Source organism: Carcharodon carcharias, chromosome 19, assembly GCF_017639515.1.
Source record: "Carcharodon carcharias isolate sCarCar2 chromosome 19, sCarCar2.pri, whole genome shotgun sequence".
Lineage (NCBI taxonomy): Eukaryota > Metazoa > Chordata > Chondrichthyes > Lamniformes > Lamnidae > Carcharodon > Carcharodon carcharias.
The window spans coordinates 781,345-795,247 of record NC_054485.1 but is presented as its reverse complement, the minus strand read 5'-3'; the positions used below and the strand labels follow the sequence as shown (position 1 = coordinate 795,247).

General features: G+C 41.7%; 1 protein-coding gene across 1 annotated transcript in view; it reads right to left on the bottom strand.

The window, feature by feature from the left end:
• LOC121291689 (uncharacterized protein KIAA1522-like) overlaps positions 1-7,385 on the bottom strand; it is a 236,115-nt gene extending 228,730 nt beyond the window's left edge. Inside the window, exon 1 of the mRNA XM_041213180.1 lies at positions 6,520-7,385. Within this exon, the coding sequence (XP_041069114.1) occupies positions 6,520-6,691 (172 nt within the window). The 5' untranslated portion in view covers positions 6,692-7,385. The remainder of the gene's footprint in view (positions 1-6,519) is intronic.
• Between the last annotated feature and the right edge of the window lie 6,518 nt (positions 7,386-13,903).

The window sequence follows — 13,903 nt, the reverse complement described above, 5'->3', positions numbered from 1 at the left end:
ATCTAATAAAATCCTTGATTTCTTTCATTAGCCACGCTTGGAACACTTTCCTTGCTGGGTTTTTGTGCATTAAATGAATGTATTTTTGTTGTAAACTATGTATTAATTCTTTAAATGCTAGCCATTGCCTGTCTACTAACATATCCTTTAATGTAGTTTCCCAATCCACCACAGCCAATTTGCCCCTCATGCCTTCATAGTTTCCATTGCTTACATTTAAGACCCTAATTTTTGATTGAACTAACTCACTTTCAAACTTAATGTAAAATTCTATCATATTATGGTCACTCTCTCCTAAATGCTCCTCTACAACAGGATTGTTAATTATCCCTTTGCCACTGCACAATATTAGATCTAAAATAGCCCATTCCCTAGTTGGTTTTTCAATGTACTGCTCTAGAAAACTATCTTGCATGCATTCCAAGAATTCATGTTCCACAACATTAGATTGAAATCCCCCATAATTACTTTATTACCCTTGTTATACACACCTCTATTTTCCTGATTTATACTGTGATTTACATTACCACTGCTGTTTGGTGGCCTATAAACAACTCCCACCAATGTTTTCAGCCCCTTGCTGTTTCTTGGTTCCATTCAAACTGAATTATCTTGATCTTTAGAACTAAGGTCATCTCTCACGACCATACTAATGCCCTCCTTAACTAACAGAGCTATCCCACCACCTTTACCCAGCTTCTTGTCCTTCCTGAATGTCACATACCCTTGGATGATTCAGGTCCCAGTTTTCATTTCCTTGTAGTCACTTCTCTGTTTTGGTATCAGGTCATACATATGAATTTCTATTTTATGCTGACAATTCATCTAATTTATTGTGAATGCTGCAGGCATTCAGATAATTAATTCAGTTTTTTTCTGGCCCTATCGGCTAGCACACTTTTAAGTTTGCAATCACTATCTTTTCCTGCCATACTCTGATTATCATTACCTTTATTGCTACCCTGATATATTGCCATGTTATCTCCCTTTACTTTACTCAATCTTCCTCTACATGATCCCTTCTCCCTTCTGTTTAGTTTTAAAGCCTTCTCTACTTCCCTAGTTACACGAGTCGCTAGAACACTGGTCCCAGCACAGTTCAGGTGAAGTCCATCCCAATGGTACAGCCCCCACTTTCCTCAGTACTGGTGCCAGTGCCCCATAAATGGAACCCACTTCTACCAGACCAGACTTTCAGCCTCACATTCATCTCTCTAATCTTATTTACCCTATGTCAATTTGCATGTGGCTCAGGTAATAATCCAGAGATTATTACCTTTGAGGTTCTGCTTTTCAATTTAGTGTCTAGCTTCTCATATCCCCCATGCAGAACTTTTTTCCTAGTCATATGTATGTCATTGGTACCTACATGGGCCACGACCACAAAACCCTTCACCTCCCACTGCAAGTTCCTCTCCAGCCCTGAGCAGAAGTCCTGAACAGTGGCACTGGGCAGGCAACACAGCCTTTTAGATTCTAGCTTTTAGCTGCAGACTGTGTCTATTCCCTGTACCGTCCCTACGACCACTACATTCCTATTAACTCCCCCAACCTGAATGTCTTCCTGTTCCATGGTGCCATGGTCATTCTGCTCATCCACACTACAGCCCTTGGCTCTTCTCCATACAAGATGCAAGAACCTTGAACTTTTGCTCAATTGCGTGGGCTGAGGCTCCTCCACTCCCACCTTCTCAATCCCCTTAACTACCTGTCTCACAGTCACACCCTCCAATCCATGACTATTAAGCAAATCAGACAACACTAACCTAAAGGGTGGGGGTTAACCTGCTTTCTGAGTAACATTGCCTGGCTAACATTCCCCCTCCCTAATGTGTCACAATGTCTGCAGCTCGGCCTCCGGCTCATTAACTCTGAGCCAAATCTCCTTGAGCTGCAAACACTTAATACAGATGTGGTTGCCATGGATTGCAGTGGCTTCCAGGAGCTCCCACACCCTGCAGCCATGACACATCACCCGTCCTGCCATTTTTATTGTGTTAACTAAAATTATGTTTCTTAGTTAATTTATAGTTCCCCTCTTCACTGAATTCCCTCAGTCACCAAATCCCCGCTTCAAAGCTCTATGCACTTAGGAGAACTCTGTGCTCAGATCTCTGGAGAGGTTTTGAATCAACAATACTCTGACTCAGAGGTGAGAATGCTACCCAACCAGCTACAGTTGCCATGGTGAATTCATGTCTCTGAGGCCTCTCCATTTATAACATCAGTGCTATGCTACTGTCCCCATGGCCCAGGGGACCTTTAATTTTAATCACAAACTGCACTGGAAACAGCAGCAGTGACATTAAAATAAAATTCAGCCCGTATATCACTGATCGGAAACTTTCTTATTAGTTTAGCAAGTATCTGATAATCACTGTAGCAATGTGAAGAATGGAATACAACCAGTTGATTCAACTTAGATGCAAATAAAACATGAGCTTAGACTGGAGAACCCTGCAGTGACCATGTCGATATGAAGTCAGCTGATGAAGCTTGTGTCTGAAATATATCCCTGTGCTTATGTCTCTATTAACAAGGAATTTGTACAAAGAACATCAAAGGCTTTAATGATGCCTAATCTGGTAGGCATGACTTGAACTGAACCATATATATCTGGGAGATCCCTACTCTCTGCTGAATGAGGCAATCTCAACCAATATGCCTTAGCTAAAAAGTTGGAAGCAGAAAAAAGCCAGTCTGCAATTCACATCCAGTAACACATCCAGCCTCCTGACACATGAGAGGATGACGGGAAGAGTGGTGACATCTCTACTATATAAACAGCAGGTAGATATAATCACCTGGGCTCACTTCTTTCCTGATCCCCAGAATGTGGGCGTCACTGGCCAGGCCAGCATTTATTGCCCATCCCTAACTGCCCTTGAGAAGATTTTGGTGAGCCACTGCAGTCTGTGTGGTGTTGATATACCCACAGTGCTGTTCGGGGGCCAGTTTCAGGATTTTGATCCAATGATGATAAAGGAACTGCGATACATTGCCAAGTCAGGATGGTATTTGGCTTGAAGAATGGCTAGATGGGTGAAGTATTGTAAGGCAGCCAGAGCTGTATCCCAACATGTGACTGCACCATCAGGGCAGGACAGAACAAAACTGAGAGCGGAAAAAAGTGCTTTAAAACATTTGATATAAATTCTATCAGTTATCTGGCCAAAGTATATTATAGAAGATGTAATAAGTCTAATAGGTTATGTGAGTTTATCTAATGAATAGCTGAGTCATGCAGATCGGAGGAAGCCAGCTTTGCTCCCTGGTATACGCTCAGTTAGTTAAATTGAGCTATGGTATAACTAGACTCATGGGTTAAGGAAAGGGGAATTGTTTGGCCTTCCTGCGCCCAGTCTATGCAGAAACCCAGCTGCAAATGAACAAGTGTGGTGTCAGCTTAGGTGGAGTTCAAGCTCAATGATAATTATCCTCACAATCCAATACCCTCATTGGTAAAGTCTTACGTGTGAACAATGGCCACTTTGGTGAGATAATGAGGCCAACACTTGTAGAATATCTGCCAACTATGAGTCAAAACCTTTTGGGAACATAATTGAACCTGATATTAACAAAATAAAAATATAATAATTTAACATTAATGTAACAACAATTTGCTAAGAAAGTAATAAACTCAAGAGTACAGGTAATGTGTTACTGACATAAACCAAATTGATTAAAGAAATCAAAGAGCTCAAAATGAAGAAACAAATTCAAAGTAAGTTTAACTAAACTTGCTCCAATTGCCCAATTGACTTAATTCAGCAATGGGACATTTTTAATTGAATGCCATGTTATACAATGGCATAAGCACATTAGCACAGCACGATGTGTATTGATAAGGCACACAGCTGGCTAATGTGTTGGGGATCCAAAAACTGGTTTCGCTTCAGTTAGGCTACAGCACACAACTGAAACCCAATTTATTTTTGCTCAAACTTCCTGCCGTAACAGCGCAGTTTAACCCTTTCATATCCTGAACTGTTTCCAAGCTTTGGACACATTGACTGATTTTACGATCTCACAATTTGTTACACATGTCCAATATTGAATGTTTGTCACTGGAGTTTGAGAAGTAAATGAAAATAAAGTCTATTTATGAACCCACAACCTGCTTTAAATTTTTGAAAAAAAGTATTTGCTGATTTATTTTCCCACTTGTACACAAACAGTACAATAACATTAATCAGATTAATATGTATCATGTCATTGTGACATGACTGCTTCTCCCGAAGCTGCACGCCATCCTTATTTGGGCAAATATTTTTAAAAATCAAATTTCCCAGTTACTCCCTTTAAAAGCCAAAGGATGCTCTTCTTAAAAATATGTTTTTTTTCTTCCCATTTTAAGCCCTGCTATGATCCATCTACTCAGCGAGTGCAATTGCAACCCATTTCTAGGTCTGTTAATGCTTCTTAGGCTTTATTCCTTCATATCCATACATGGATTTAAAACAATTAAATTCCAAGTGCAATCTTTATTAATTCTTCTTGGCCCATTCCAATTAACATACTGATTAGAAAAAGAGAAGCCTTCGAACAATGAACCATAATTCCACATGTATTTCTTGGCTGTAAAGCATTTTGGGCCATCCAAAGGTCATCAAAGATGCTACAAAAATGCAAGTCTTTCTTTCTTTTACAGGGAGTTTCTATCCCAGGTTCTCATTGATATGGTTTCACTGACAATGACCAGCAGAAACAGTTCAGCAATATCTGAAAGGTGGCCATGATTCTACATTTGCCATGTTTATATTGTAAGAGAGATTCAGTGTCCAGTTGGACATCTTCTCCAGTGTCCTGGTGGCTACACCAGCTGTTGAGACAATCTGCGACTAAACAAAACGGCAGCTGCCAGCATCCTGCAATTTCCACCAACGCCTTCCTGCAGCAGAGCCTAGAAATACTGCTCAAGGAGGGAGGCATTTTGATGCCTCTACTGGCACCAGTGTGACCTCAGTTGTATTACAGCACAAGCTTCAGAAATTCTGCTGTAATATAAACTGCTTATTATCAATCTAATGTATACAAAAAGTAGCAATATACTTGACTATCAAATCACTAAAATGCCTTTAACAGCCTCAATAACAGTAGTGTCATTAAAGAGGGAGGGGAAAATCTATATAGATTAAACATCCCATCATCTTTGCTGCTAATCAGTATTAACTTATTTGACTCTAGAAAACAGTGTATACAATGAAACTGTCTTTCACCTCTTCACATAAATATCCTCAGAATACCAGCATGTGCAGTTGGAAAATTAGCCCTAACTTTTGTTCAGTTTGCTATTTCCTGATGACTATTTTTCCATTTTAATTTTAAAGCCATAAATTTCATTGACATTTCACAATTTCAAAGTTGTGACAAATATTGTCAAATAGATAGCATATAGATTGTTAAACTGTGGTTCAAGTTGGTTAAGTGTACTTTTGAAAAGTACTTTTGAAAGTTAGAGGCCATTTATAGATGAAAACCACCAGCAACAGGATATAAAACACTAGCCTGAGCCTGCATGAAGAGATGCTGCAGTGTGTGAAATGTTACTATATTCTCATCAAACGACAATGGCAATTTAATCAAATTATTTTCCTTTAACTGTTTGTCCATACGGCCTGAATTTCCCCTTTCATTGACAATGTCCAATTTCCCTAAAAAGTCATCACAATTCACTTCAAAAGCAGTCACTATAGGTGATGCTCAAAACTCTATGGATTCAGTTGGCTATGTTTTTTATCAAAGCTTTTTATCAAATCACTTTTAACTGTCACACAAAAAAGTGTTTCTATGGGTGTTGTCTTATTCACAGTGTCATGGAGAGTTCAGGTCATACCCCGAATCAAATCCAGTCCTTATCAACTTACATTGATGTACCTGTGTGACTTAGGCCAGGCCCACCTGACAGGTAGGTTTCACATTGCTGCAAGTTCAAATACAATCCAAAGAAACAATGCACAATCTCATGATCCCAATCTCGACCACCCAACCACCCCGAGCCCATCTCTCTGGGCTCGGACTGCTCAGGCCCCCATATACCTATCATCTCAAACCATTTGCTACACAGAGACAGCCATACAAACAGAAATGAATCATTTGTAGAAATCTGAGTTTGAAACACATGCACAACAGGGATGGGTTCCCCCTATAATTTCCAGAAAAAAAATGGCAGGCTTTGGCAGCCCATAATGCATTGTGTACATGGGCAAGGTCAAATCCTCGATCAGGAACAACAACTTACACTCTGCATGTGATCTAATCTCCCAGCTGAAACCAGCATTCTCTTGTGCAAATGAGTGGCAAAGAGAAACAAAGGTTGTCACTATGCCCCAGGTTAGAGCTCACTTTTGCTTCGCACACAGGGACAAACAAGGTCATCAAGACCTTGACTGTTTTAACTGAAAATAAAATTGTCTGAATAGGTATTTCTGGCTCAGATTTAACAGTCAAAATACAGCATTTCGAGCCTGGAACTCTGCTCACTGTCACTGCAGAAAGGGAAATAGCAAATCAACTCACCTGAACTTTGTGAATCTTTTCTCTGCTCAGACGTCGGTTTGTCCCCTTCGCTCTTGGATTTCTTTTTCTTGCGTCCTGATATTCTCAGCCAGCTAAGTGCCCTCCGGAAAGAGCCCGATTTTGACTTTTTCTTACTCTGCACAACTGCCTCCAAACCAGACAGGTCATCCATCACGATAGTCGAGTGGCACAGTCGGTTGCTTTACCTGGTCCCAAGGCTTATCTGCTACTGAAACAAAAAGCCTCCTGGGTGTGCTCAGCCACAAACAGAATGAGTAACGCACACAAACTAAAGCCCAACAGGAACTTCAAATAGTTTCCACATCGGAAGGTTTTCTGGAAGCAATAACTTCAGTCCCGGAAAAATACAAAACCGCTAAGCATTTTCTAACTAAATAAGTATTTTAACAGTCATTGAACAATTTATGGCTTGCTTGACAGCTCATAGTGCTCCCTTAATTAAGACACATTGAACATGGCCCAAGCTTCAATATAATCCAATGTCCTGTGTCGAGTGCCCAACCTGTTCATCAACAAACTCCAGTCGCTGGTGAACATGAGAATGTCAAAATACCTGGAAAATGCAGCTCCACATTTGTAATTTGCCCTTCTCCAGATGAAACAAAACCAGGGAATGTCAATGCAGTTTGCTGACTCACATTAATCCCACATCATCCTGTAAATGGAATTGTGGTTTTAACTCCACCCTGCAGCCAGCAACCGCGTCTGCTAGTTTTCACAAGACTGTAGGATCCTCCAGATCATTCATTCTTTATTTTTTCTGATATGCTGCAGGGTCGTGGCACAGGAGTACGAGAGGTCTAGCAAGTTCCTCTGCTCTTCACCTAACCTTCCAGAGGCACTGAAACGAGTCCCGCACTGTCGGCCACTCCTCGCATTGGGAAGTACTAAGAAACACTGCCATGAAATCTGACACCTCTCCACTGCAAGCATATATAAATTTCTACCCACCCTCTTTCTTTGAACAGAAAGGACAATAAAAGACAGGAGTTGCTAAACCACACAAGGCTTTAGCAGTGAAATATTGTAACAGTCAGTACTGGAGATAAGTGCTATATCTAGTTAATTCTGTGTACAAGGTTCCTGCTACATGCCTACATAGTTTCTCCATAGCAGCACAGTTAACCTTTGCCCTGTTGAACAGCGCTGCTGTTGTCACATTAACGCAGAATGAATTATTAGCAGAAACAGCTCTTAATTCCTTAACCTATACAAACATCTTTCTTTGTACTGTTATTACTAAGCTACCTTATGTAAACAACTGTCAAGTCCCATAAGATCCCCATATCCTGTTCAATTTATGGACTTCCCAGCTATGAAATGTATCACAGAACCTGTGTATATTGTTGTACTGGTATTCTGAATGACTCTGTTCAGTTCATACAGCTTCACACCTTGTTCAGCATGAGTGAGCGCAGTACCAGGTGTAACATTCTTCTTCCTGTTTCCACCCCCCACCTTGTCCATCAAGGTGGGCCACACCTGATCATTAGTTCTTCTGGCTCTTTGAAATCCTCTCCAGCAAAAATGCTTGCCATTGTTGAAACATTTTACTTATAGTGTAGGGGTTCAGTTATACTGGCAACTTCCTGTCAGCGTTAAGTAGTGGTGCACATTAACATGAGAATAGAGGGATAACTGAGGAGTCAGGTCTCAGTTAGAAGCTACTTTGCACAAAATCCTCTTCAGGAGAATTACCTGGAAAAACTCAGCAGGTCTGGCAGCATCGGCGGAGAAGAAAAGAGTTGACGTTTCAAGTCCTCATGACCCTTCAGCAGAACTCCCTGTTGAAGGGTCATGAGGACTCGAAACGTCAACTCTTTTCTTCTCCGCCGATGCTGCCAGACCTGCTGAGTTTTTCCAGGTAATTCTGTTTTTGTTTTGGATTTCCAGCATCCGCAGTTTTTTGTTTTTATCCTCTTCAGGAGGTTGAGTTCATACTTGATATGGAGCGACTCTTTATAAATGTGACTAAAGCCTGGTTCCCCTGCACGAACATTATGAAAGTAATTTTAACCAAACCAGCTGGGAAAAAACACATAGGAAAAGGAGGAGGCCTTTTAATCCTTTGAGTCGGTTCCACCATTCAATAATGTCATGGCTGATCTGCAGCTGAACTCCATATACTCACATTTGCCCCCTATCCCTTAATAATAAAATGGACAGGATTGGGTCAGGTACCTTTTCATCCTCTGCCTATTAAAATAAATTGGTGCTAATCTATCAAGTGGAATAAAAAAAAATGACTAAAAATATTCTCTCATAAAGCTGGTGCCATTTTATTATTTACTCTGGGCATTACTCCATGGCACTACTCAAGCCATGTTGATGCCAAAGTCTTGGATTCCATTTTTGGTTCCATACTTTAACTGCTCTGAGCTGGGGGAATATTTCAGGAAATCCCTGGGTTAATATGTGAAAAACTCAACCAGCATTCAATCTTATAACAAATAAAAGCAAAATATTGCTCATGTTGGAAATCTGAAATAAAAACAGAAAATGCTGGAAAAGCTCAGCAGGTCTTGCAGCATCCAGGGAGAGAAAAACAGAGTTGATGCTTCAAGTCCAATATGACTCTTCTTTGAGTCATAGAATGAATCATAGACTGGTTACAGCACAGAAAGAGTCGGCCACACCACGTCTCTGCAAGAGCAACTCATTTAGTCCCGCTCACCAGAACCCTACATATTCTTCCTTTTTCGATAATAATCCAAGATTGAATGCAGGAGTCGGCCAATCAGCCCATCGAGCCTGCTCGGCCATTCAATACGATCATGGCTGATCATCCACTTCAATGCCTTTTTCCCACACTATCCCCATATCCCTTTATGTCATTGGAATTTAAAAATCTGTCAATTTCTACTTAAACAAACTCAATGACTGAGCTTCCACGGCCCTCTGGATTAGAGAATTTCAAAGATTCACAACTCTCTGAGTAAAAGATTTTCTCCTCATCTCGGTCCTAAGTGGCTTCCCTCTTATTTTGAAATTTTGTCCTCTGGTTCTAGACTCCCCAACCAGGGGAAACATCTTACCTGCATCTAGCGTAATAGCAAAATACTGCAAATGCTGGAGATCTGAAATAAAAACAGAAAACGCTGGAAAAACTCAGCAGCATCTGTGGAGGGAGAAACAGAGTTAATGTTTTGAGTCCGTATGACTCTTAACTCTGTTTCTCTCGCCACAGATGCTGCCAGGGCTGTTGACTTTTTCTCTTTTTATTACCTGCATCTACCCTGTCTGTTCCTTTAAGTATTTTGTAGGTTTCAATGAGATCACCTCTCAGTCTTCGAAACGCTAGAGAATACAGGCCCAGTTTCCCCGATCTCTCTTCATAAGACAGCCCCACCATCCCCAGAGCAAGTCACTCCCTATTCCGTCCAGACCCCTCTGAAAAAAGCAACTCCATCTTCTCCAGTTCATTCAGGTAAAATCCCCATGAAGCCTGGGATCATTCTCGTGAATCTTTTCTGCATCATCTCTAAAATCTGATGCCCAGAATCGGGCACAATATTCCAGTTGAGGCCGAGGCCCAGGGATTTATAAAGGTCTTTCATAACTTCCTTGCATTTGTTCTCAATGGTCTGGATTTTCCCCTTTGAGAAAGCAATTGCGAGTCTGGAGATTTCCTGATATTGTGACCATGCCACCTGCCTGACAATGCCCGCTCACACTACTTTCATGGTGAGGTGTTGAGGCCACTGCCTTCCGAAGCAAGCTCAAGATGGCAACAGAGGTGGGAGGATGCCAAGGCGAGGAGGTTAGAGGTCTGTCTCCATTTGCTGGGACATATCGGCTCAGTTCTATATATGAGCATTAGGCAGCCTATCCTCAACCCTCTATTTATAATGCCCAGGATGCTGTATGCCTTATTAATCGCTTTCTCAACCCAATATTTCTCAACCTAATATTTTTAATATTTAATTTTTATCAGGTAGAAACTGACACATGTTTTGCCAATTTCTCAAGCCAGAAATAAGTACCAAAAGTCCAATTTCATAACATAACAATGGGATTAGAATAGTTAGGTACTTGTTTGATCAGCACAACTCGATGGGCCAAAGGGCCTCTATGATTCTATAACATCCCATGACTCTGTTCAGTTCATACAGTTTCACACAGCTTCTTACATGCCAGCGTGCACAAACATCCTATTAGTTGGACTGTTCTTTAGGTGTCCCTGGTGGCTGCCCAGGACAAATGCGGGCTTCATTATAATATGCTAATAAGGGTTCCACGCCTGAATCGGGACCTTTTGTAAAACCGGTACCCAAGATTTCCTGAGACAGGATTGCAATATGGCACCTTAGTCACTTCCAATTTGATCAGGCATGAACACAACATGTGCCCATAAACAAACCGTCTATCCTGAGGTGTTCCTATATTTCCATATCATGCTGCAATTCTGTTAAGAGCTGTGTAAGATATTTCATACATATTTACAATGTATTGTTAAGAAATTTTAAAAGAAATTGCTCAGTGGTGGTTTCTCCATGTGATGAGGTGAGGTTTAATGAGAATATATTACTGCCATAACCATTTAAAATAGAAATGGTGTAGTAGATTAGTCAATAAGACACTATATTACAGGGGGGAATCACAGTGGTATAGTGGTTCTGTCACTGGCCTATTAATCTTGAGGCCCAGGCTCTGGGGACATGGATTCAAATCCCACCAAGGCAGCTGGTGGAATTTAAATTCAATATATAAATCTGGAATAAAAAGCTAGTCTGAGTAATTGTGATCATGGCAACTATCACTGATTGTTGTAAAAACCCATCTGATTCACTAACGTCCTTTAGGGAAAGAAATCTACCGTCCTTACCCAGTCTGGCCTACATGTGACTCCAGATCCACCACAATATGGTTGACTCTTAACTGCCCTCTGAAATGGTCTAGCAAGTCACTCACTTCAAGGGCAATTAGGGATGGGCAACAAATCTTGGCCTTGCCAGTGTCCACATCTCACAAAAGAATAAAGAAAAAAAACTGTCCCAAGAATGCAACATTAGCATAAGCAGTGCAATAGAGCTGGGAGGAGTTTATTAGACACAGCAACTCTCTAATTAATTTGTGAACGCTTTGCATGAAGTTGACATTTACTTTTGATTTACAATGAAGTCTGTCTGGACCACCTTTACTCTGAAGAGCCGGAGTTGTCTAAGTACATCCTTCCTGGATAAAGGATCGAAGATACCTTTCAAATAAACAATTCAAGGATGGGTCAGAAGATGAGTTATCATTGCCAAGTGAACGCTCCAGTTTCTACTCACATTCGGACAAGTATGAGATATGTCACATATAGCTGACTTCTCCCAAATTCAACAGGAAACCAAAGTGCTGTATTTCTATGATTTGGAGACATCCGAACATATGAACATGCGAATTAGGAGCAGGAGTAGGTCACTCGGCCCCTCGAGCCTGCTCCGCCATTCAATAAGATCATGGCTGATCTGACTGTAACCTCAAGTCCACATTCCTGCCTACTCCAGATAACCTTTCATCCCCTTGCTTATCAAGAACCTATCTAGCCCTGCCTTAAAAATATTCAAAGACCCTGCTTTTGAGGAAGAGAGTTCCAAAGACTCATGACCCTCCGAGAAAAACAAAATCTCCTCATCTCTGTCCTAAATGGCCAACCCCTTATTTTTAAACAAGACCCTGAGTACCAGATTCTCTCAAAAGAGGAAACATCTTCTCCACATCCACCCTGTTAAGATACCTCAGGATCTTATATGCTTCAACCAAGTTGCCTCCTACTCTTCTGAACTTTAGCGGATACAAGCCTAACCTGTCCAACCTTTCCACATAAGACAACTTGCCCATTCCAGGTATTAGTCTGGTAAACCTTCTCCAAACAGCTTCCAACACATTTACATCCTTCCTTAAATAAGGTGATCAGTACTGTACACAATGCTCCAGATGCTGTCTCACCAGTGCCCTGTACAACTGAAGCATAACTTCCCACTTCTCTATTCAATTCCCCTTGCAATAAACAATAACATTTTATTAGCTTTCCAAATTACTTGCTTTACCTGCATACTAATCTGTTACAATTCATGCACTAGGACACTCAGATCCCTCTGTATCTCAGAGCTCTGCAAATTCTCACCATTTAGATAATAAGCTTCTTTTTTATGCCCCCTGCCAAAATGGACAATTTCCCACTTTCCCACATTATACTAAATTTGCCAGATCTTTGCCCACTCACTTAAACTTTTTATATCCCTTCGTAGTCTCCTTATGCCCTCTTCGCAACTTACTTTCCTACCTGTCTTTGCATGATCAGCAAATTTAGCAACGATACCTTCAGTCCCTTCATCCAAGTCATTTATATAAATGGTAAAAAGATGAGGCCCCACCACTGATCCCTGTGACACAACACTCGTTACATCTTGCCAACCAGAAAATGGTCCACTTATGCCTACTCTCTGTTTCCTAATAGACAGACAATCTACTATCCATACCAATATGTTACCCCCGACACTATTAGCTTTTATTTTCCACAACAGCCTCCAACCACAAATGCATCCATGAGGTGATGGATGCTATCTTTGCGAGGGCACACAACTTTGTGCTTTTTGCCCAGGATCAGGACAGCCAGGATGCAAAAACGATTGGATTTGCCCAGATCTCAGGTTTCACACAGGTGCAGGGTGCGAACGACTGAACTCACATGGCATTCAGATCTCTGTTGCAACGCGTGGTCAACTGTGTCCACTGCAAGGGTTTCCATTTACTGAATGTGCAGCTGGTGTGTGACCAGCACAAATGCATCCTGCAGGTCTGCGCATGGTTTCCAGGGAGTGTGCACAACTCCTACATTCTCAGTCGATCACAGATCCCTGACGTGTTCCAGGGTCCACAGAGGCTGCAGGGATGGCTCCTCGGGGACAAGGGCTACCCACAGAGGCCGTGGCTGATGACACCCGTGCAGCAGCCTCAGACTGCAGCAGAGCGACGCTATAATGAGGCTCATGCTGCAGCTCGCTACTTGGTGGAGCAGACCATCGGGATTCTGAAAATGAGGTTCCGGTTCCTGGACCAGTCTGGTGGAGCCCTGCAATACAGTCCACAGAGAGTGTCACGCATCGTCGTCTGCTGCGCCTTTTACAACCTGGCGCTGCAACAAGGAGAGGAGCTAGCTGAGGGGGAGATGGATGAGCTGGAGGTCTCTTCCGATGAGGAGGATGTCAACGGGGATGAGGTTGAGGAGGCCCTGGAAGGTGACAATGACTGCAATGATGCCCTTGCACTGGCTAGACGAGGCAGGCACATTCAGGAGGCCCTCATTGTTCTGACCGATGCAGTTGGTAAGGCGGAGTTATTTAAAAATCCCAGAGGGAAACTTTAAACAACTGTC